This window comes from Phallusia mammillata, chromosome 2 (assembly GCF_965637545.1).
Source record: "Phallusia mammillata chromosome 2, kaPhaMamm4.hap1.1, whole genome shotgun sequence".
Classification (NCBI taxonomy): domain Eukaryota; kingdom Metazoa; phylum Chordata; class Ascidiacea; order Phlebobranchia; family Ascidiidae; genus Phallusia; species Phallusia mammillata.
Genome location: NC_137253.1, coordinates 8,845,409 through 8,870,814, shown reverse-complemented (window position 1 = coordinate 8,870,814; position 25,406 = coordinate 8,845,409). Strand labels below are relative to the sequence as shown.

The window sequence follows — 25,406 nt, the reverse complement described above, 5'->3', positions numbered from 1 at the left end:
ATAGAGGATCGCATGACTCGACTTGAAGCTAATACTTGCGTTGGCTTTGAGTTTGGGATTCTTCTCTTCAGTGAATTTAAATCAAAGCAATAACTGAAACTAATCAAAGAATTCTATTTGAATAAGATACTGACGAAGCTGTAAAGGAGAAGTATATAAATCTTTAAAACTAAAGGATGAACGACTAAATGTTTTTTTTCTGAACTTACAACCATTGCTATAAGGCTCATTAGTCTTCATTTTCCAAGCAACGGACTGGGTGAATCCAACTTTAAGTTTCAATTACGACTATTGAATTAAGTCGGTATTTGGAACAAGTGTTAATTTAAATGTTGTGCTATGTCCTGTTTGCATAAAAGGAGCAGAACTTCCTTGCATTGATAAGTTCACTTTTGGCAAACCTGACCAATTGCTAGGAAATAAGCTTATGTTGTCTGACAACGTTTACTAACTTTGGGAGTCGATATCGAAATTTGTTCACTTTAGTAATTTTCTGCATCTTTTATTGATCACTAAAACTAACTGTGTACATTACAAAGAATAGTCCCTTAAACGTTTCAAAAACAGTTTTTTTAAAAAAATAACAGTTTTTTTATAATGTTTTTTTTATAAAATCGTCTGTTACTATGCCATTAAATTATTATCTAATTTGAGGCTACAAATTATATGTAAATCATTGTTTAAAAAGTTTATCCTCTTGCAAAAAATTGTAATCACATCAGTTTTTTTCTCACGAAATGACCACATACTTCAGTTCCAAATACCCACTACTTTACGCACTATCGAAATCATTATCTTACGAAAACAAGGTTACAATCCATATTATCACAACTCTAATCTTATCACATACCATAAATTCGTCCAAAACGCTATTAACCCACGAACTTTCTGGATACTTAACAATGCGCCACAGGAACGCATCTATGACTTAACTATCCCACTTCAGTAAAAGTAAATGTTTTTTCTTGATTGTGTTGCAGGCCTTTTGACGTGCTCATTCTTCTAACCATATTTGCCAACTGTGTAGCTCTTGCCATATATGTGCCATTTCCTGGTGAAGACTCCAATGCAACCAACGAAATTTTGGTAAGGCTTGTATACTTGCTTATGAAGATGAGTTGAGTCTGTTTCGCTTGGTGAAAGCAAACCAGCGACAAATTACGCTTAAAAAGCACTAAACAAATCACCAAGCAGGAAACAGCTGCGTAATTCCAAAACGGTATGAAGCACAAAATAGCGGAGGGCGCATTTTGTGAATAATGACAAAACGCGCTGCAGCTACACCATAGCTATCGGAGCCCCTTGTGTATTTAACCACATTGCAGAAAATTTAAATGTGGAATAAAACAAAAGTTATGCTTTCGAACACTATGTGTCCATAATTTGGCCCTTCATATCACTGATGATGGCATGTGCATTGTCCGGAACGGTTGAACAATGATATATCGCTTTATTCGCATATTTTAGCCGTTATTTTCACCATAAAGATGCAAAATCATATTTGAAACCCATCACAACGTGAATAGATCTGACAATCCTATATGATGTGTGCTGCGGTAATAAACTTCAGAAACGACAGATTGAGTCTGGTTGCAACCACTTTGCTGTGGTGCAATCAAAAGTTCAATGGCCACAAAAACGCACTTGAAAACCATTCAATTTAATTTGTGATTTGCTTGCTAAAGTGCATGTTATATACTTAATCGGAAAGGCGCCCCGCAGGGCATTTGTTCTGAAAGCGCGTTTGTTTATTGTGTTTTTGTGCGACATACCATTCTTAGCGCGAGTAACTGGAAATTTCAGGTTGCTAAAATGTGGTGCAATTCTGTTGCAATGAAAAACCTAAAACACAACTTGAATTGCAGTCCTAAACTTACGACATACTGAAACTCAAAATTTTCTTAAGCTGTTGTTTGAAAAAAAGTAAATTCATTTTTTATTATTTGTTAATTTTTTTGTATTGTAGTGTTCAATGAAAAAGGGGAAACAGAATACCCTAGTATTTTTTTACGTTCGGTTTAGGGATTTAAAAATGCAAGACTGTGATGATGATGTGACAATGCAAATAAAAAAATAAAAATCTAAAAAAAATCTAATCTAAAAGACATGCAGTACAAAATTGACAAGAAATAACACCTTGTAATTCTTTTGTGCAGGAAAAAGTGGAATATGTTTTTCTTGCGATTTTTACTGTGGAATCAATAATGAAGATAATCGCCTTTGGTTTTGTCTTCCATCCGAACGCATATCTCAGGAACGGATGGAATTTACTCGATTTTATCATCGTTATTGTGGGGTAAGCTTTGATACCTATGGACCATATTCCTGTAGCACATTCTCTTCAGACGCTTTTGCCAAGAGGCTTTTTAGAGTACCATACTGCATCTTGGTTTGACAAACATGCGTTGGTTTGTATTTGTACCTAGTTTTTGATTGAAACAGTTGCAATTTGTATTCTGGCAAACATTTTATTAATTTATTATTTATTTATGATCGTTTATATGTTAGTTTCTAAAGTTTTGTTTTCGTATTTATTTTATTGATGCTTTATTTTCTATTCGAACTTGGCAAATATTTTTGCAAGTTTGATATCTCATTGATATCATTTTACATTTCAGCAGCGTTTGTAACGAATAATATATATTTAATATTACGAAAAACACACATAAAACACATTCCTTTGATTCAGTTTTAAACCGTGACTTTATGACTATTTTACATTTTATGTTTTCCAGGTTATTCAGCATCGTCTTCGAGATGGCGGACGTAGGGAGTACGGACAAAGTTCGGGCTCTTCGGGCGTTTCGGGTTCTACGGCCTCTAAGGCTGGTCTCTGGAGTCCCAAGTGAGTAAAGTAACCCTATACTCCAAAGCAAAGTCCTTCATCAATGAACAAACTCCACTAGTTGACCGGTTGTTGCCCGCTGGACTATTTTTACCGCGTCCAGTCATCGTCCGTAACAGCGCTGTACTCTCATTTGCATTGACGCTAATGCGCGAGTTCACGAGTTGAAGCAAGCTCGTAGAATTAACCGTCCATGCTTTGATGATAGGGCTTAATATAGAGGCCACGTTAGCCAACAGCTTGGCGCTTGACTTGTGTCATGTAATGTGTTAATCGGTGGTTTCCTTGCATTTGTCAATTTACAATTTTCAAGGGGATTTTCGTATGTAACTTTAGAGTTCATTAGTGTATTGGTTGTGTATCGGAAACCTTTCTGAGTTAAGTCCCTAACACCATACATTTAAGGGCACGAAATAGAGTTTACATTTGTCTATTTTGTTTGTAGTAAATATTTGATTTCGTCCGCTTAAGCTCAACCGCAGCTTCCGCCAATATCTACAAAAACACCTCAAGGGAAATACCCTACCTGCCAAGATTACTTTCTCAGTGCGTTTAGTGGAAACTTATTTCGTAATGACCAAGACATAGGCCTATTTTCTCAACCTGTGTAGCATATTTAGCAATTTCAAAATAATGTCGCAATTTCAAAAGAAAAAACGGGTTTCGCCCAATCCAGGGCTGATCAGTCGAGTTGCAATTTTAGATAGACTTAAATTAGATGTAGCAGAAAGTTACTCGCGTACCACCTGAAAAATTTCGGCGTACCACTAGTGGTACGCGTACAACAGTTTGAGAACCACTGTATTAGAGTTGAGAACCACTAAAGTACTACAAACTTTGCTTAAACCCAACTAAAATTGATCATTATTCAAGCAAAGATAAAACCAATGTACTGTAATGTTTATTGCATTTTTCCAGGTCTTCAAGTGGTTTTAAACGCCATCATACGAGCGATGTTGCCCCTCCTTCACATTGCGCTTCTCGTCATGTTTGTGATCATTATCTACGCTGTCATTGGTCTGGAACTATTTAAGGGAATCTTGCATCAGACCTGCTTTATAAATGATACAACAGGTAAGTTATACTTTCTTGATAAGCCATAGAAAAGTGTCTTGATAAGAAAGCTTCCTTAAAGATGGCATTGCTTTTACTCACACCATTTTGGAAAATCTCTTGATATGATTAACTATTGCAACGGAATCATGGTTTAGTTTAAAACACTTATTGTATAAATTGTATGCAACTTATAACATAGCCACGGTCGTACCAACTAAAAACTAAAACATAGTATTTACAGACACTATAATGGTTAAAAATAAAAAAATGTCAAAAAACTGCAGCTAAAATTGCCGAAATTTAGCTGCGTGAATAATTGTGAAAATACAGTTAATCCTGCTTTTTTATGTATTTTGAACTTCAACCAAAAGTTTCGACAAAGGCTGGTGAGAGTCTTAGTGGCGCTTTGATAAAAAACTAGAGAAGATTAAAAGGATTGCATTGACAGACCGGGCAGGCTCGTTAAGGCATTAGCTATCATCCGTACTCTTTTGTGACTCAAGTCTGTAACTGAGGTGTGGTCATTCGTGCGTGTGAAATGAGATCAGCTCCTTGGTGGTGACAATTATAACTTACTACCTTTTTTGAACTTCTATGTCGACTGCTAAGCAGGTTTTGTTCGCTGATGTTTCGAAAGGGTTTGCTGGCGTTTCGAAAGGGATCTTAATCATTCAGTTAAGTTATAGCCTATGGTAGCCCAATGATTGAATTGTATGTCAAGACCTTGTGGGTACTTAAATTCCACTTGAATTTGACACTACGGTTTAATGCCTTTCATGATACTTCAGGATTTTAAAATTAAATTGTTTGTTGGGTGTCCTCTATGGATAATCCGATGTTGGTGAGATTATTAAAAACATTTCTTTCCGCTAATCTTTATCTTAGTTTACTAGACAGATGTATAAGCCTCCATCAATAGTTAAGTTTTAAAAATGCACATTGATGTGTAACTCATTTCCCTTTCAATATAGGACCCAGATAGTAATGTTTTCTGGTAAACTTTTAATAAGTTAGATTTGTTGAATGGGATAGACGTAGAATAGAATTGCACTTTCAACCATGCTTAATTGGCAACCTTGGTAAAACCAAACAAGACTAATTTTAATAAGGGGTGAAACCATTTTGCAAATTGTGAAATAAAATGGCACAGGGTCACTGACCAAGTTGTCAAACCCCTACCAGTATATTACAAGGATAAACATACAAAATCTTGTCAAGCAAAACATTTCAACTAATTTCTACAGAAAAGATGCAAAACTGTATTAACGGTTTGAAGATACATTTATAGTACGTTCGTTTACTTATTGGAAATACCCCTTGCTTAGTTGTTTCCAAGTGAGACAGTCTGGCGGTATTGGGTGAATGATTTGACTGAATCATCGTACTTGGCTGTGGCTTATACAAAGTTCCGTTGGGAGTTTTGATTATATAAAGGATCTATTTAAAATCTGCCATTATTCCAAAATCGCATCCATGGTGATTTAGTGGTTTCACAGAAACCATGTGAAAATATGTGTTGCCCCAAAATTTACAAAACGTTTAACTTTAGTTGGACATTGGGACTTGATCTATATCATAAAGAGACTGGTTGATGGTGATTTTAACGGTAATTAAATAGAACTTGTGGTTGATAGAGATATTGTGGAATACTGTTGCAAGACACTCGAGAAGTCGTATATTAAATGTTTTCAAACAGGGCATTATGACCAGTTACGTATGTGAAATGTTTTTGCAAACTTTCATGATCGACTCAAAACACTCTGCCATTAACCAGACTTCAAGAAGTCATGTTTATTATGTTACGGGGTTTACTGTCTCACTTTACGTTTAAAACAAAAGCACCAAGCAAACAACATGCCTCATTGCAAGCGCTTCTGCCACTGGCTGTCTTAAATGGCCGCAAATGAACCATAACACAGTGTAACAGACCTTCATCTCTTGTGTGGGCTATTAGAAAACTACTGCAAGATAGAGACGAATTCATGTCAGGTATTTGTAAACAAAATTACGTGTGGACCTTTTGTCTTTGTTTTCGTAAAGTCGTGGTATTGAACCACGCATTGAACACGTCAGAGTCATGCAGAAAAATGACGAAACGTCACTGGTGACACCATGTTGTTGTTAACATGAATTTAATATTTATATTATATCACTTCGGCTCTAGTTGATGTAAGTTATTTTGCTTCACCGTTTATCACACTGCCTCGTCAGATATTGTATCTATTTGTGGTTTGGTAGTTTTTACGGTCTATTTGTCTTTACGATTCATTTTAACAGGCGAAATAATTGTCAATTCCTATTGACTACAAGTGAATGAAGCATTGTACCTTCGTGCAGTATATCACCTGTAGTATTTTACCGTAAAAACGAGGGGTTTTGGAACACTATACACGGACCTGTTAAATCAGTGGTTCCCAAACTTTATCTACTCGCGTACCATTTTTTTGGTTCATGCAGCGTTCTCGTACCACCTACAATCATGTTAGAATTTAATGAATAAAAATGTTACTAAACTTTACTAACTTTACCTTAGTAACTTTGGCCTTCAGTAACCAAAGGCTCGTAAATATTAAACAAAACTTAGTCAAACTTTTACCGCCCTCGCTACAGTGCTACTGTCAACACAACTAGTAGCTTATAACAAAAACTGACTTTAAGGACTTATTCCGTCGTAATAACAGATTCATTACGTCATAATAAATTTATTTCGTCACAAAGAAACCTTGCTTAACAGTTCAATGCGTCAATACACCAATGAATTAGAATTTAGTAGGAAATATAGTGTGAAATTTCACGCTCTACGTAATTTGTGTGAATTAAAACTTGTGTGAAATTAAGATCGTTTTGTGTGAACTTAATAAGTTGCTCGCGTACCACCTTGGAGACCTTCGCGTACCACTAGTGGTACGCGTACCATAGTTTGGGAACCACTGTGTTAAATAGTGTAATGTGGAGTATAATGGCCCAAGTAGACGTAAGAACGAGTGATTTATTACGAGGTTCTTCCACAAATGCGTGGGTTACTTATGACATTGACTAGTAGTAAAAAATAAATTATGACTGTGTTTCACTTTGGAGCATGGTAGAGGTTTTTGTCTGTCAATTACTGCCGCAGCTAAAACAATATTTGGCTGTAGACTGGCAATGTCTTGGAGTTAATACAGGCTTCGATTCATTTTTTTTAAATCGGCCACTTTACAAAACTTGCTGTTGTGCTTATGAAACAAATTGTCAATAAATGGATCTTTTGACATAACTTGTTAGATAATGCAGCTCTCTGGGTGTATATCATGTCATATATTATGGAGTTTGCGTTGCCAAGAATAACATATTGTACTTCAACTTATACAGCGTACAGGCAACATAGCCGCAAGTATATGCCATTTGGTAACATTTGCTGGTCTCAGTCGCGTTTGAATCACCTTAGTAGCTCGAAATTACACTTAAACTTTAGCGGTGCAGACAAATTGTGGGCACAAGTTGAGGTTTGGGCTTTACACCTTGACACATGAAAAAAATCTTCATCAAATCCACAGCTGTTTGTGGTTGCTAACGTCTTCCACTCACACAAATGTTAAACTATCAAGTCAACAAATTAAATGACATGGGTTTAAGTAAAGTTCTGTATGTATTAAGGCCCACCTATAGAGTCTTCCCTTCAACCGATAAAGTAGTATACAAACAGGTCACAAACTTTGTGCACGGTTGCGAGAACGTGTAATCGAGTAAGACCAGAAACCTTTTTGTTGTACATTTATTAAGTTTAACCAGTGGGCCTCAATAAGTTCAGGTATGTGGAGTAACAGAATGTATCCGTTTTTGTAAGTGTATTTCACTGTGTTTTAAAGCAAGTTGATCTTGTTGTAAACAGATGGTTAAGATAAGGCACCATAGCAGGTCGCCTTACTGCTTTTAGTTAACTCGCCAGTGCCTATCGAGTCTAAATAAAAAGTGTTTGTACACTTGACCTAAAAAATCGGTACCTTTCTCACTCGAAAGTCTTTTAAGATTAGCCACATAAACCAAAGCGATCACATAAATGTGTTTCAAAGACACATTTAACCAACGACCATACGTTGTGCACACGTTTGCTAATACGACACTCACAATTTTCCTTCTGTCCAACAAGCAATTTTCTTGTTTTTAGGTTCAGTGCCGGTTGAGGTCATGGCCTCGGATGAACCCGCTCCTTGCGTGGAACGGGGTCATTGGGGTCGCGAATGTCCGGAAGGAACCGTTTGCAAGGAGGGGTGGGAAGGCCCCTCGTACGGCATCATCAACTTTGACACCTTCTACTTTTCCGTGATCACAGTCTTCCAGTGCATTACTATGGAGGGTTGGACGGATGTGCTGTACTACGTAAGTTGTTTGTGTAATTTATTGCGTAAATTAAAATTGGTGTATAATTTGGTTGCTTAAAGAGAGTAGTGACTGAATTTGCCGTTCTATTCCTTTCCAACTGCTTGAATGTCTCTTAGCGGCACCAAACGGATTTGGCCTCAAAGGCGCTGACCATGTTAGAACTACTGCAAAATGAACCAATGTTACCAAAAAACTTAATCTAACTTGGGAGGGTCCTGGTTTCGAATCTTGTGAACAAACCACAAAAACAACAAAGAAATCAGGGCGGGTGTGTTTTGGTTGAAATTATTTTGTTTACGCAATGAATTGAATACCTTTCATTAAATTACCAGTTTTACTAAAATGAATCGTGCTGTAAGTGCCCAATTTCATATAATCGTCACTGGTTTGCACAGTTAAACATTTTGTGCAATTAATTTATTACCGGTAAAAGCAATGTCAGTTGTTAGCGTTCCCAAGTCTTGACGTTTATCAGCATTTTTAGCATTTTAATGATACTCTGTTTTGAATAAGGAACGAAACATTGTTCTTAAGAATACAGTCAAATTACACAGGCGAGCAAAAATATACCTGCCGTAATGCATATTTTGTGCAGACAGTAGCAATCACGCATAGCAGGTGTTCATGTCGAATTCTGTGAGTACAGCCGTTTTGATAACAAGCGGTTTCAACAGCGGGGAAACCATAATCCCTTTCTAAACCGCGTCTGGGTCGTAAACGAAATTGGCAATGAATTCCCTTCCCAGATAAATTTTAAACTTAGGATTTCCTTCTTAACAAAACACTAATGGGAAAATTTTACATACGTTTTTGAAATATCCATGTAGTGTTTTATGTTCTTGTTTTTTGCGCTGCACTGTTGCCTTGCTGTTAAAAGGTATCGCATAACCACAATTTCCAGGTCCTTGCTCTGTGCCATCACATTGCTTGTTGTGTTGACAAGTAGTGCACTTTACGCTGCAGTCAGCTGTAACTTATCCGTCACAAAATGCATCTTCATGTGATCAGTTTTAGAAACATTTATCTTGCGATTCTTAATGCACTGGATACACATTTCGGTAAAAACAGCATTATCGGTAACATGTCAAAATTACATTTTAAACGATTGGTTTTCCTTACGAGAGTTGCCATGTTGAGGCGTAAAAACTCTTAGTGTCGTGAATTACGTTCTTATTAGGTTTTGTATTTCAACAACCAGTTAACAAGATTGCATATGCTTATCCGTATAGCTGCATAGCAGAACTCCTTTGAACGTTATTATATTGACATCATTGGTCATATCTTGGTTTATGTTGTATATATCATTCTGCAGACAAACGACGCTATGGGAAGCTACTTGCCTTGGATCTACTTTGTTTCCCTGATTATCGTCGGATCGTTTTTCGTTATGAACCTTATTCTCGGAGTGTTGAGCGGGTGAGATCTCTCGACTATAATAATGTGATTTATCCAAGCTACCATAAAATATGACATCAATCTAAGAGAGAAAAAACATTTTATTTTATTTTATTTTAAATGCCAACTGAAAATTAAATTTCACCCCTGTGGGAATAATGTTAGGAAAGCACGGGGCCAGATCTAAGGCACCTATGAGTTTTATCCCTAGGACACAGTACACAAAATTAAAACCCGCAGCAATGTGAACTATAAATGAGAAGTTTTCCAGCAAGGCATATTGCACAAACAAATATTGCTCTTTCAGCAGTTTTATTATAAACAACCGGCATTTCGACGTCCCATACGATACCCTTATCAGGATAATGTCATATCTTAAAGCATAAAGTTTTTATAAAGCGACAAAAGCATCACACAGAAAGCAGTGAATTTAGGCCTGTTCGGCTTCAAACTGGAACCAACGAAAATGCTTTTGTTTCTTTAGAAGAACTTTGTGTTGTGTCACTATCCTAATGAAGGCGTCTTTTATGAAAATATCAAAACGTCGGTTGTTTGTTAAAAAACTACAGGAAGATCAGTTTATTGTTGGATATTGTCCTTTTATTAAGTGTTTGTGAAGATTTTGAGCAGTGCATTGGATTTAAGAGATTAGTGCATGTGGTAAGCAAATCCTCATTTTTGCTACAGAGAATTCTCCAAGGAGCGAGAGAAGGCCAATGCTCGCGGAGAATTTCAAAAACTTCGTGAGAAACAACAGATCGACGAAGACGTGCGTGGTTACATGGAGTGGATCACGCAAGCTGAAGATGTGGATCCTGTGGATGAAGACATGGAGGGAGATGATAGAAGTAAGTCTGTCCATTAGGTGGAGTTTTTGCCTCTAGAATATGATACAGTGACTCATGCTCCTCTTAATATGCATTTAGCCGAATGGTCGCAGAAAATTGTTATTAGAATTTGTTGTTCGGAGGGTCGTGTTCAAACCCGTGAATAAAAAATGTAAGCAATCAGCCAGATGTCTTTCTGCATACCTCTTACGTATTTTCTCAGTGTCATTGAAAAGTTACACAGGCCGTAAAAGGATCAGTAGATTGGTTGTCTTGTGTTTTGCCTTTTGATCTTCATACGTGTTCAAGTATCTTTAGTTGGATATCTCTCTCAAATTAGTAGTTGCAAGTTTTTACGAGCTATGTAAATGGGTTAAAAACAAAGGAATACATGGGAAATATCTTTGCAAGTATCAAGACTTTAGTGTAACATTACCTCTTATACCGCACAGCAAACGTACACAGGTTCAAGCTTCCGATAAGTCAGTATATGGTTCACCTTCGTGCGAATAAAAATCTCCATTTCTCAAGCAGATGTCGTGGAAACCCCAAATCAGTTATTTCTGTTTCGTGCAAATACTTTTTTCGTTCAATTACGGGTCGCAACGTTACCTGCGGTTTGAAAACTGACGGTGCAGCCGAAACCTGAGTACTTGACTTCGGCTCAAAATAGTCAAAAAAATCTTTCTCAATAATGGCACACTTTAAAACGAACGCTTTCGTGGAAATAATTTGAAGCAATTATTCACAATCATAGAAACGGATTTGATTTTCCAACTTGAGCCACTATGTGTGGTTTTCAAGTATGTTTAAGACCAATTTATTTTCGAAGATAGCAACTTGCTGTACATTTTGCGTGCTTGGTAATCGATATTTTAGCCTCAAGTCTGATATTTGGGCACAGTAGCTGAAGATATATACAACAGCAGGCATTTCTGCATATGGTTATGCATCAGAAGTGCATTTCCGTCAACGCGAAGGCTCCCTCTGCCAACTACGTCATTCGGTACATAAATAGACTCGCGCGCAGCCTTTGCACCTTCTTCGGTTGCTCGAATGACGTCACAGCGGTGTAGAGTTGACTGACTACTTAAATATAGCAGACAGATGGAAATTTTGTCAAGTTTGACTTTTGTGGTGTTTATCGGTTAAACGGATCTAGAAAAGATCTATACGCCCAGGTTTTTTTTAAGGTTTGGTTTGGGTGACCGCTAAGTAGTTTTAAGAGACCGCAAGTGTTTCATTTAAATACCAAAATTTTTCGGTCCCCCAAAACACCTTAAAAAAAACACTGTATACGCCCATTTGATCATGCATACTCTTCATGTCGTTTTTCGGCTAGAGCTTCTTCGGGTTGAAGCTTATCGACAACAATGCAGTTTTAAGGTCTTCTTAAAATACAAGTTTGGCAATTACAAATGTGGCGATAACTTCATGCTTAGAGTCGGTAAAAAGGCCGGTAAACCTGATTCTCCGAGATCTGCTTTTTGTGAACCGTTGTTTGAAGTGTCAGATATCCAAAATCAGGGGTTTTTGCAAAACTACCAACACAGATATATCAATTGGAGTCAGAAAACCCGAACCGTATAGGTCGTTGCATAGGATATACAAAAGTCACCGAATATGACGTCACTGGTTTAATATTCAGCGATGACGTCATGTCCCGGCGGTCACTGGCGACGTCAGGCTTATTTGACGTCACATTGGGGTAACATGTGTGTCGACGTGTTGTCAACGCCTGTGCGGTTTCGATTGCGGATTTAAGGCTTAAGAGCAATGGTGTGATGAACGTGACATAAATGATCTTGATCACCGTGAACTAATAATGCAGTGACCTCATTCCTGTGGTCTTGATAGCTGTTAGATGGTATAGGAAATTACTTTACTTCCAATAGTTTCATGGTACAAGCAGTAGCTGTTTAAATTATGTGTTTAACTGACCAACTTTAAAGATACCGTCAATTTATTGAAAACGAGAAACTTATAATCCTTATAATAAACACATTAAGTTCGTATTGTTGGTACTTTAAAGCGACGTTGCTACAACGTTCAAGTTATAATGTAAACCTTATCTGATTACCACATGGGCCAGCATATTTGTTAAAAATTACTAACGTTCGTGCGTTCCGATCGGCAAAAGTTTATAAAAACAAAATGTAGCCAACAGTACTCTTAAAACAAAAAAGGACGTCAGTACTCTTATAGCAGAAAAAGTCATCTACTTACCTTACCAATTCACTGTTAGCAAATTTTGGCACAGAAGTGCACACCTGTGGCAAATAGATCTTTTTCACGGGAACTAGACTCCTTGGCAAGATCTACTTTTTATCTTAGTAAAGTTTCACTAAAGGCGGGAATATCAGAACTGAACTTTCAACCTTTTTTCAACCCAAACCTTACAATTCAAACAATAGATGTGCTCTCCATTTTCGCTTCCGACGACTCAAGCTACTCATTTTCAGGGGCAAATAAACTTGAAACCGAAATAATACAAGTGGGGGGAGTTGTTGACAGGCCAACATCAATCGTGGTTTCGTTTTCCGTTACGGCCACAAGGACTTAATGAGACTAGATAGTTGAGTAACGTAGTTGAATAGAAAGATCCGAATTCCGTGGGATCATGTTGGATGGTCGACTGTACCAAACACAGCGTGGCTGGGATTGTGTTTGTAAATGCAATACGACCCAAAGCTCATCGAATTGTTACGGCTTTGTTTCTATCCGTCGTTGAATGCTAACGTAACAATCAGTGCTGGAATTCCTTCAGTAAATTGGGGTCTGTAAAATCAGCTGTATGAGGAAATTTTTCTTGGGACGGTTGTAGCATGATGATGTGAAATATGACTATTATATTGTTGTTGGGCTAGAATATTATCTTGATGTTTTTTGAACGACTATGGCAGATTGATGTTGCGAAGTTTACCATTAAAACACAATCACATAAATTAGGACCGTCTGAAAAGAGGAAGACTGATTATTTGCTGCAAATAGTAGCATTAAAACACATTTAATTTTTCCCTTAATTTGTCTATTCAACTTGCTTTATATTTTGCTCAAGAATTTTTGAAACTTTGTCACATTCTATCTCTTTGACTTGCGTTATTTATGTTTAAATTTAGGTACACAAGACGCGGACTTAAATAGTAGCTTTACTAAAAATCAAATGCCAGCGATGTGGAATAAAACGTATTCATTTTATTAATTAGACGTTTCGACAAAAACGATTGTCATCACATATGTTTAAATTGAACATTAAAAACACTTCTTTAAAGAAATTGACACACAAAATAACAGATACGTATTTCACTGACAATTTAATTTAGTACATTAATGTGTCGTATAAATATTCATTTTGAACACAGGAACTTCGGAGGCCTTTGATGACAATATGAGTGATGATTCCGGTGCCCAAGCGGATGAGACGTGGTTACAAAGGCAGAGGTATAGCAACGTTTCTCTCATCTTATTACATTATGGCAGTCATTCAGTGTGGAAAATATGAATGATGATTTTGCTTGACACCTTTCAGAGTTTTAACTCATTTTTTCGCACAAATAGCTTTCTATTCGTGCATTGGGCTTTTCCTACTGACAAAAAGAACACAGACCCTTTTTGAATTCATGTTTTTTGGGTACAATTTAAACAAAGAACATACGACTGGTAAATAGATATAAAACAACTACTGTAAGCAAGGCAGTGAATTTATCATTTTATTTTTAGTTAATTAAAGTTTTTCATGGTTACCTACAGTGCCACAAACTACCAAAATTTCCATCACTACCTAAAGAGATTTTGCAAATCGTGATTGAATCACACTAAATCATATCGAAAAACTTTTTGTCATTTCATTTGTTTGAACAAAAACAATAAAAATCGCTTCATGGACGAACGATTTTATGCTTGTGTTTTTTCTTTTCATTTTTTTGCTTTGCCATTCGCCACGCCCTCCATCGACACGCACTCATCATTCACACGTCATCATACGTCACCGGATGTCGTAACGATGCATGTGACGTCACGCGTGTAGGAAGAAGCTAAGCAAGACAAGTTACAGGTAAGTGCAGCATGGTGCCTTGTTTGGTGTTTTGAAGCTGCATTATTGTCACGTTGTCGTTTATAAAATATTATTATTATTATGACAGTGTTTGGCGAAAAATAATTTGCTACAACAGTGTTTCAAAAAAATATTTTTCTTGTGTTTACACAAAAATAATTTATTGATACAGTGCTATATTTAAGTCGCCAGTCAACTCGAAAAATTTATTACAAAAATAATTTCTTAGCACACAGTTAAATCACATTACGCCAGGCCCATTAAAGGCGCCATACCGAATCAGCCGGTTACCAATCATTCACAACCATATGGCAAGGCGTAGGCTAGAAAAAAAATCTAGCCTGCGGTGGGATTCGAACCCACGACAGGAGTCTTTCCGGGACTCGTGATCGCTGGTCTGCATTGACGCTTCAGGGCTGATCCCAGTTATGAATTTATGTTCATCTTAGCACACAGTTTACTGAAAAAGAAAATAATCTATTCAACGTAATTTGTGGCAACACTATTTATTGACCTAGTCATTAATTTTGCCATAAAAGCGAACTATTCTGTGAGATTCATTAGACAAATCATTTTTAGATGAAATTTCTGTAGGTAAACATTTTCATCAAATATATTTGATTTTCATGGTTTTTGAGTTAATGTGTTTTTCACGAGCCGAACAATATTTGAAAACAGCAAATTCCAAGAACTAAATAGTGACACATTCTTCAAATAATGCTAATTATGTTACAACAAACACTTGAAAATGTCACAGGTCGTCAAAACATTTTAACGCAACCGCAATGTGTAAACTTTGCTCTTTGCGTCTCATCATGATAATAGTGTTCATATTTTCATACAAACAAATTAGTCGTTTGCCTCTCAAAATGTTATCATGCTGAAAAATGCGGAATGTTGAAATCGTAAATGGTGGGTTACATAACAAATGCTGTGAAATTTATGAATATTTTAAAAGGCATATTTTCAGTGCTGTCTAGAGTTTAACGAAACGTCTATTTCTCTTATGGCGTGGAATAAACAAAACACACTAGACATACTGTATATCAGAGTAGCCTTTGATTCATCCTATAAAATTAAACTAAATCATAACTGTTTTGGATTTTCAGTTTGACCAACTGTGACAATTTCATAATGAATATCAAACACTCATACGCACAAACTAACAAACAAAAAGCCAACGTCGTAGAATTACAGCACATAAAATCACAGATGGAGCAAAAAAATCAATCAAAACTTGCTCTTGTAATTTCAGTCGTCGGTGGAAGAGATGGAATCGAAAAACGCGCCGAAGATTTCGTTTAGTTGTGAAATCTCAGACTTTCTACTGGCTGGTAATCGTCCTCGTGTTTCTAAACACCCTCTCCCTTGCAACCGAACACTACAGGCAGCCTGACTGGCTCACGCAAGTCCAAGGTAACTTCCTAACCACTTCTAACATGATTGTCTTTGTTTACCGTACGTTGCACTGCTTGCCCGACCAAAAAGCCACTGCTATGGTATGTAGTTACACATAGAGTGAACTAAACCCCTTCTTTGAAATTTAAACCATTTTGAATGCAAGTCCCGCTGGGAACGATATTTTAGCCAGCCCTAAAGTTCATTGCAGGTACTGGCTCAATGCATTTTAAAGTGGGTTAAGGGACAATGTTTGTTGTCAACCATGAGATATAATATCGTCACAGGAAAAGTTTTGCTAATATACTTGCACCATAGTGTGTATTCATACTTGCACCATATATGCGTAAATGTGCGTAAACTTCTTTGCTGGAGTTTCACAATTTTAAATTGTTAAAATTTGAAAAAATTCTGAAAGGAAAAACCTTATAGTGAAAAACTTGTTGTTTATTTTTTTCCTTCGTTCATCGTGCACTGTGCTACGCGCATTCAGTGTTACTTACCCTGAAGAAGGCGACCTGAATAGTACGTCGAAACGTTAGTAAAAAAATAAAACTACCATAAGAGCTCTATAAGGTCGATGTTATGCCTGGCAGCAACAACTTATATACTTGTACTTATAAAGTGTAGATAATGTGCTTTCAAAGTATAGACATTTAACCTCATATATGTTCAACCACAGACTTATCAAACAAGATCCTACTGGCAGTGTTCACAGTGGAAATGTTGTTAAAGATGTACGCACTGGGGATGCAAGTTTACTTTGTGTCGCTTTTCAACCGGTTCGACTGCTTCGTGGTGTGTGGAGGCATCGTTGAATTGGTGTTAACGAGTGCAAAGGTGTGTAAGAAGAAACCTTAGGGTTTGTCACGGACCCTGCCGGCCCATTTCGAACTTTGGGTTATGTTTTGTCTGCCGCAGGCATTATGACAGCAGGACTTCGCTGTAGCGTGAAACGACGGTTTTTAAAGGCTCTAGTTCGGTATGCGGCATTTATTGGGCAATATTTTAACACTTTTAGCAAAATTTGTGCGTATTAACCTTGACCAACATGCCCAACCTCGCCATTATATTTAAGCTTTTGTTGAACCAATTTAAAATGCACGATAAGGTTGACTTTTTGTGGCTCTAAATTGACTTTAGTGGAACTCTTAATACAACTTCATACTTTAGCGGTTCGATGGAACTCAGTCTAAAAACCGCAGAACTGAGTTACGACATTTTTTGCAGGTTTTACATACAATTTTTTTAACCAGAATTTTACGCGGACCAACTTTACGTAAACTTAACCCCGAAACAGAAACCTAGTTACAAAACTGTTTCAAACACTACTTTATTTGTTTCACTACTTTACACAACATTTTTCAGTTGTCGTTTATAACCGCTAATCTGAATATAAGGTTGCATAGATATATTTTGAGTCCTAAAATCCCAACGTGCTTTTCGGTCACCACAAGACCACCCAGTTTCTCACACCACACTATCTTACATCATAGGTGATGGAGCCTCTAGGCATATCCGTGCTGCGTTGTGTACGACTCCTAAGAATCTTCAAAATGACAAGGTAAGCGCATCACCACTGTCAAACTGACACGTCACAAGATAATGATATGACATCACGAACTAAAAAAATATATTTTATTTTCTGTCTAAATTTAAACTTTTTTTGCAAAAATGTGACATAATTATCTCCCACTGACGTCATTATGACGCAATCTTGACGTGTTTTTAGGTATTGGACGGGATTGAGCAACTTGGTGGCTTCACTCCTCAATTCCATTCGCTCCATCGCCGGATTGTTGCTCCTGCTTTTTCTCTTTATTGTAATCTTCTCACTGCTCGGGATGCAGCTCTTTGGAGGGAGGTTCAACTCGATTGCGGAGGGAGACGAAAAGATTCGATCCAACTTTGACACGATTCTTCCCGCACTTTTAACTGTCTTCCAGGTTTACAAATATTTGCTTGTGATAAGAATTTTTAGGGGCCAATTTCCCTTTTTTCGAAATTCAACTAGGGGGATTAATTTTTTTAATTTATACTCAGAAATATTTAACAGGTTGATTCTGTCAACCTTTTTCACCACAAAATTGAAACATTTCAAATACACTATTTTCATATTAGAACCTAAAACCCGTTCCTGTCCCAAACTTGGCCTGTCAAGTTGTTAACGGAAAGAATAAGTATTGTTTGTAAAGAAATGTTTCATTAAACCCTACTAATACCGCTACAACCGAAAGGTTAGTCACCTAATTTCTTTTACGCAGATTCTAACTGGTGAAGATTGGAATGTAGTGATGTACAACGGAGTACAAGCGTACGGTGGATCAAAGAGTGTTGGACTTTTTCTCTCTGTTTATTTCATCGTTCTCTTTGTTTGTGGAAACTACATTCTACTGAACGTCTTCTTGGCTATCGCTGTTGACAACTTGGCTGACGCTGAAAGCCTGAATGTGGCGCAGAAGGAAAAAGAGGAAGAGATTAAGAGAAAGAAAACGATGAGATTGAAGAAACTAAGGTAAAAATGATCTGCTAAATATTAATGCAGTTATATTATTTAATGTTGGTTTTGGAAATGTCACTCCTTTTCATTTATGCCGCTCTCTTTACAAATACATTCATTCTAATGTTTAAGCACCTTTTTTTCTTTATTATATTGTATTTATACAAAACTTTTTTTAAAACCTGGCGGTTAAGACGAACGTTTCAAATTTTCGAATAAGCAACAAACACCTTAGGCTTTTTCGTACACTTTAATTAATCCTGTAGGTCTGCGTATTAATATGGCTCTATTCCAAAAATATAAATGTCAAAAAGCTAAGTCAAAATTTGAAAAGTTGCTTTAAACAACTTGGTAAAAAAATGCGCTAAACAAATCGTCTTTTTGTTCAAAACAGAAAACTCTTCAAAAAGAAGGAAACAACAAGTGTAGAGACAAACGGGACACTGGACGCAGATGCAACTTTAAATGCTGTGGGAGAAACCAAAGATGACATTACATTGCATGAGATCGATGACTCCATTGCCGAAAAAGACGATGTCCCGCCTATCAGGTATAAACCAATCCGGTTAATTGCATATATATTAGGATACGTTTTTTGTGCAATTAATCGGTTGTCTTTTCCCCAATGTCATGATGAACCGTTTTTTCGGGGAAAACAATATGTGTAATTAACTTGAATACCGTATTTGTTCGATTGGAAACCGAAACTTATAAAGTTTACTACCCTACAGTCTGTGTGGTTTACAATCGAGGGCGGCTAACATTATTTTTTGGACACCTTAACATTCACCTTACAATCAAGTGTGGCTTATAATCGAGTAAATACGGAATGCACTTATCTGGAATAGTTTACAACCAACGAGTTACGATTTGGGTTTTAAGGTTGCAATCAAATTCATATGCAATTCACTGAATTATCGGTAAAACATTTTATGGCATTGTCTTTTTTCGTTGACAGAATCGAAGTGACCGAGCCATCCGAAACGAACTCGGATCGACACATGCCAGACGACAGCGACGGGGAATTGGAGCCTGATATCCCGGCAGGACCGCGACCGCGCCGGATGTCTGAGTTACACCTCAAAGGGAAGAAAGTTCCGATGCCACAAGCCACTTCGTTCTTCGTATTCACCCCAACCAATCCGTAAGTTTGTATAGGCGATGTTAACCGTTTTTTGTTGTTGTTTGAGCTAAGTGCCTAGAGTCAACAAGAATAGATTTTGGTAAAAGGTAGCATTGTGACCCAGTCTAATAGTTTCTCAAAAACATTGCAATATTTAATTTGAAAATGTACTTTTAGATTCTATTTGAATAAGATACCAATGATGCCACAAAGGCGAATTACATACATCCTAAATTCATAAGGAAAAGATGTTTTAAGAAATTTGAATCAGAAAATATTATTTGTTGATTTTTGCAAAACATATTGTTTAAAAAACTAGTTAGAAACTGCCAAAACCAGTTGCAAAAAGTTGCACTAGTTTTTAAATATTTTAATACCTTTTTGTATTCTTAACAAATTTTTGGCCTCTTTGCAGCAAGCCAACTAATTCCTGGGTGGTATATTGCAAATTTTTCTTTGCAGATTTCGTGTGTGGTGCTACGATATATCAAGCAACAATATTTTTAACCACGGAATTTTCATCTGCATTATGTTAAGCAGTGTTGCTCTGGCTTGTGAGAATCCAATCAACTCACAGTCAGCACTCAACGAAGTACTTAAGTGAGTGTTCGACTCATGATACAACTTGGCTATTTAAGCTGAAATGTACACCTTTTTCAATTGAGTCATTAAAATTGTTGACTGGCTTATATGTACGTGACATTGGAATACGTACGTGACAAAGTATGCTAAAAATTGTCTGCAAAGTTATCGTACATGGGTTTCAGCACAAAAAGTTTTCTCAAAAATAAAGTAACAAAATCAGTTGCAAACTAGACGTGAAGTATTAATGGTCGAATTTGTTTGTGACGTCATACATTGTTTGTCATGTCACTGCTACCCGTTGTCTAGCTCAGGGGTCACCAAACTACGGCCCGGATCCGGCCCGCTAGGTCATTTCATGTCACTGCTACCGTTGTCTAGCTCAGGGGTCACCAAACTACAGCCCGGATCCGGCCCGCGAGGTCATTTCATCCGGCCCGCGACCACATTTTTTGGTTTGACAAATCGAATTGATAACTTTGTAACATTTAAAAATTAATCTACTTGTTACGAAAGTTTTCCTGTCGCAATATGTAGAATTGATATTACCTTGTTTTATGGGATTACAACGCCCAAGATTGACCCAAAGCCAGTTTGTTACGTCACAAACAAACTACAAGTGTTAATTGTGCGCAAACGATTGCTTTCTTCGGTCACTTGTGACGTAATATACAAGCATTGCTTGTAAGATGAGACTAACTATACAATTTAATAGTCGCATGACCAGATTTTTAATGGGATTATAGAAAGACCATATCCTGGCGCCCCTATCAAAATCGCCTTTCGGGATAAGTTCGAAAAGACGGCGCTAGGCCATGTAAACTATCCGACCCGCGCGAATTATTATTAAACTTATCCGGCCCGCAATGAAAAAAGTTTGGTGACCCCTGGTCTAGCTGATAATGTACCGCCCCGCTGTAAAATTCGGTTTAAATGGAAATTTGGTCTAAAAACGCGAATCATGTTTGTTTGACTTTTGTGACCAAACATTTTCAAAATGACGCAGTAATTTTAACAAAACCAGACAAAAATACAATTAAGATGGTAACATGGACATTCATGGGTCGCGAGAAACTACGCAAAACAACTTTTATTTTGGGTCGCGTCAAAGAGTAATTGGTTCGCGTCAAAAAAAGTTAGGTACACTGGACTGAAAGACGATCTGAAATTACTTTAGCCTTATGTGCAACTTATATCAACCTTAACTTTGTGTTTCAGATATTTCGATTACGTATTCACTGGAATTTTTGCGGTTGAAATCCTCCTTAAGATGGTGGCGAACGGTGTGATCTTGCATAAAGGATCGTTTTGTCGGAGTTCATTCAATCTACTCGATCTTCTCGTAGTTGCGGTTTCTCTTATTTCAATGATCGGACAGTAAGTTATTTTTGCAATATATGCGCCTTATTCTATCAAACTATATGATGAAGTTTCAAGACATAAAATACCAAACAAGTTTTCAAAACTACGATAAATTAGAGGTAAAAGATTCTATTTGAATAAGGCAGAAACTTAGTAAGCCTTTAAATTAGTGGTTCTCAACTCGTTTCGGGCTATGGACCACAGGCCCGGAAAAAAATAATACCGTGGACCATTTCTTTTTGCAAGATTTAAGTAAGGATAAGGGGCAAGATTAAAGTATAGATACGAAACAACCATTTGGGCTTGAAAGACAATTCTTTCAAACCAATTTTTAAGAAGTGAGATAAAATTATTAACGGCTAACATTTTGATACTCTTTCAATATACATCTAGTGTGTAAACAAATTTAGTGAACATCCTGTCGACCACTAAAAGTCTTCATGGATAACTAGTAGTTCATGGACCACCAGTTGAGAACCACTGCTTTAAATGAATATTTCTGTTTCGAAAACAGAATATCTCTTTGACGCTGGTCGTCCGCCAGTCGTTTTTAGCAATTGTAGCTAAGATATTATTTAAGGTACTAAACATTCTGTTTAAGTAACAACATTTATTGAGCATTTGCCGAGCCTAGACTTTACAGTAGTGATATAAACCAGCATTGAATGTAGTTTTAACGTTAAAATAAGAAACTTTTCATTTTCCGATATTTACATCCTTAATCAGTGGTTCTCAAACCTTTTCATTATTTTTTTTAAAACGGTCCCTTTGCCACTATTTCAAGGGCTCGCGGTCCTTCCTGAATGTATATTTCAGAAAAGCCTGAATGTACATTTCAGAAAAACGAAAGTTGATTGCAGGATTTTAGCCGGTTGTGCAAAATTTCGTGTAAAAATGACCCAAAGACAGCATGTGACATAACAGACAAGACAAAATCATTACCATTGTGCGCTATAACAACTGCATTTTTGTTAGTTGTCATGCAATAAAGGCTATTGTTTAGCAATTGAGACAGTCAATTCTCAAATCTACTTTGATTTGAACTTATGTAGTGGCACAAACTGACGTCAAATAAGATTGTAGAATTGCTTCAACCTCTTCGTGGTCCCCTCCAAATTGCCTCACGGACCCCAAAAGGACCGCGGACCCCAGTTTGAGAACCGCTGTCCTAAATATACGTTTGGTTTAATGTTCAAACAAGAAATTCTACACTGCAAACAAAGTAATGTGTGTCCACAGCGTGCACTTTAAGTATTCTTTAATAAAAGCGTGGAACTTGTGTGTATGACCAGACACTTAAACTTAGAACGAGCAGTTTTTTTAACCTTTACTTTTGCATTAACAGCTCGGAGGGTTTCTCTGTGGTGAAAATTCTTCGTGTCCTTCGTGTTTTGCGACCACTTCGAGCCATCAACCGAGCTAAAGGATTGAAACACGTCGTGCAGTGTGTGATCGTCGCTATAAGTAAGTGTGTGATCGTCTACGATGTGACCATTCTGTGACTTAGCTATGAAATTTGTTTCAAGTCTGCCAGAGTGCTTGTGTGCAGTGAATAAATTTTTGCAGCCAGAGTTGAAAGTAGGCTTCAACTAGGGCCTAAACCCGACTCAAACCACCAGTACAAGCCCGAAACTTGTGTACTTTTGTGCAGGTACGATGGGCAACATTATCATCATTACAACCCTACTCCAATTCATGTTTGCTTGCATTGGAGTGCAGCTGTTCAAGGGTCGTCTGTATTATTGCACCGATGAGTCGAAAGCAACGCCGGAAGAATGCCAGTAAGTAAATGATACCAACAAAATTAACAATTTATTATGGGTCCCCTTCCTTGAAGGGGACACATCTTGATTTTACTCGATTTCTTTTTTTTTTTTTTCTTTTTTTTTCTTCTTTTTTTTTTTCTTCCCTGAAGTTTGTCCACCCCATTTTGCCCTGAAATGTTTGATGGATTTGGATGAAACTTTCACAGATGGTAGATATAGTTGTGTAGATGTGCCATCTGCTTCGTTTGTCATGATAACCCCAGTATTTACCCCGCTAGACCCCAAAATGTAAAATGTGGTTTGTGCGCACCACAAACGTTAGTTTTGTGTGATGTTATAAAGACAACTACATATGGTACTCATGTTTAAGGATTGCTTGGTGAACGTGTTTGCGGATAGCAGTCAAGGGGGTTGTTCACAGCCTTGTGACGTCATAAGTCATTAGGTTGTTTGTTAAAACGCCCCCTAGTGGTCAAAATTGAAACATTGGCCAATTTGGACAAAATTTTACAGGATTGTTGTTTGGGTCATCTTGTGACGTCATAAGTTATTACGGTTGTTGGTTAAAACGCCCCCTAGTGGTCGAAATTGAAACATTGGCCGATTTGGACAAAATTTTACAGGATTGTTGTTTGGGTCATTGCAGTTTCATATTTTCAACATTAGGGTGAAGAACCCCATCAGTTACCCCACTAGCCCCCTAAAATGGGTGAATATTTAAACAGGGTCGGAATTGGCTGAAATTTGGATAGCTTGTATAATTTGCCATTTACAATTGATGATTGTTGTGTTAAAACCTGTAGCCCCAGCATTTACCCCACTAGCCCCCTAAAATGGGTGAATTTTTAAACAGGGTTGGATTTGGCTGAAATTTGGATAGCTTGTACAATTTGCCATTTACAAATGATGATTGTTGTGTTAAACCCTGTAGCCCCATCAGTTACCCCACTAGCCCCCTAAAAAGGATAAATTTTTTAAACAGGGTCGGAATTGGCTGAAATTTGGATAGCTTGTACAATTTGCCATTTACAAATGACGATTGTTGTGTTAAACCCTGTAGCCCCAATAGTCACCCTGCTAGCCCCCTAAAATGGGTGAGTTTTTAAACAGTGGGCAATTGTTGGAAATGTTATGCCATTTATAGGTATCGATTGTTGTGTTTTACTTCTTTGTTTTAAACTAGACAAACTTTAAACAATGCTTGAATTGAGTCGATTTGTATAGTTTGAACTTTGCATAGCATGACTATTTAATCCTAGTACCAATCACAGTGTTTTACTTTACAACACCAAAGTTTCTTATGGTTATCTCTTGAAATGCAGTGTTTACAACTTTGCATGTGTGGGGACCCATGAGTTTCTGCCTGCAGAAACAACTAACGTTTTAAAAGACGGTGGCAAATATGGGACCCAATATAAAATAAGTGAAGGAATTATATTTATGTTTTAAAATAGATCATAGTGTATGTGCAAGGGCAATATGTGCTAAGCCACCCTTCTAGTTTCTCTACTCAATACATGCGTATAAAGGCAATGCACCAATACAATGATAAGTAGGCTACAGACCATGCACACTGTATCGACCATAAGGTCTTATCAATGTAGCTAGTGACAAGACATTGGTCGTACAGACCAGTATAGCCAGACTACTGCATGTAAAACTTTAACTATCAGTGATGTTAAAGTACAAGGCATTTAGACTGACCACTTAGCGACTGTTTTGTCTTGAAAATTTTTATTGGAGCTTTTTTCACGCAGGGGCGAATTTTATGTTTGGCCGAAAGACGGGTCAGCCCCGGTTGTGAAGGAACGTATTTGGCAGAACAACGACTTTAACTACGACAGTGTGCTCGACGCCATGTTGACTCTCTTCGTTGTAGCAACTTTCGAAGGATGGCCAGGGTAAGAATCTTTGAAAAGAATTGCAATTGCATGCATATTCTGTTGCATTTTTTAATTCAAAACCAATTGAGTTGTGCACACTGAAGTTGCGCAACAGCCTTTCTAAAGAAAATAACTTGTTTATATCGGCGCGACCTATGTATCAAAACACCGTTTATGGTATATTAGCTCATGCGTTGAACAAATAGTCTTCTGAATGTCGAAGTCGTGGGTTCGAACCTCACGAAAGAAGCAA

The 25,406-nt window shown here is 37.2% G+C and overlaps 1 protein-coding gene across 6 annotated transcripts in view; it reads left to right on the top strand.

Annotated features, from left to right (window-relative positions):
- LOC145212107 (voltage-dependent L-type calcium channel subunit alpha-1D-like) overlaps nt 1-25,406 on the top strand; it is a 64,128-nt gene that overhangs the window by 25,252 nt on the left and 13,470 nt on the right. For 5 of the 6 annotated variants that reach the window (XM_080080140.1, XM_080080136.1, XM_080080137.1 and 2 more), the window contains exons 3-23: nt 981-1,086; nt 2,157-2,296; nt 2,736-2,845; nt 3,764-3,919; nt 8,049-8,260; nt 9,576-9,679; nt 10,346-10,506; nt 13,848-13,926; nt 14,513-14,539; nt 15,795-15,955; nt 16,620-16,777; nt 17,434-17,501; nt 17,670-17,883; nt 18,202-18,452; nt 18,832-18,987; nt 19,396-19,581; nt 20,023-20,160; nt 21,361-21,519; nt 22,850-22,968; nt 23,156-23,285; nt 25,028-25,171. In XM_080080140.1, the coding sequence (XP_079936266.1) occupies nt 981-1,086; nt 2,157-2,296; nt 2,736-2,845; nt 3,764-3,919; nt 8,049-8,260; nt 9,576-9,679; nt 10,346-10,506; nt 13,848-13,926; nt 14,513-14,539; nt 15,795-15,955; nt 16,620-16,777; nt 17,434-17,501; nt 17,670-17,883; nt 18,202-18,452; nt 18,832-18,987; nt 19,396-19,581; nt 20,023-20,160; nt 21,361-21,519; nt 22,850-22,968; nt 23,156-23,285; nt 25,028-25,171 (2,979 nt within the window). The remainder of the gene's footprint in view (nt 1-980; nt 1,087-2,156; nt 2,297-2,735; nt 2,846-3,763; nt 3,920-8,048; nt 8,261-9,575; nt 9,680-10,345; nt 10,507-13,847; nt 13,927-14,512; nt 14,540-15,794; nt 15,956-16,619; nt 16,778-17,433; nt 17,502-17,669; nt 17,884-18,201; nt 18,453-18,831; nt 18,988-19,395; nt 19,582-20,022; nt 20,161-21,360; nt 21,520-22,849; nt 22,969-23,155; nt 23,286-25,027; nt 25,172-25,406) is intronic. The other variant, XM_080080138.1, reaches the window with a different exon arrangement.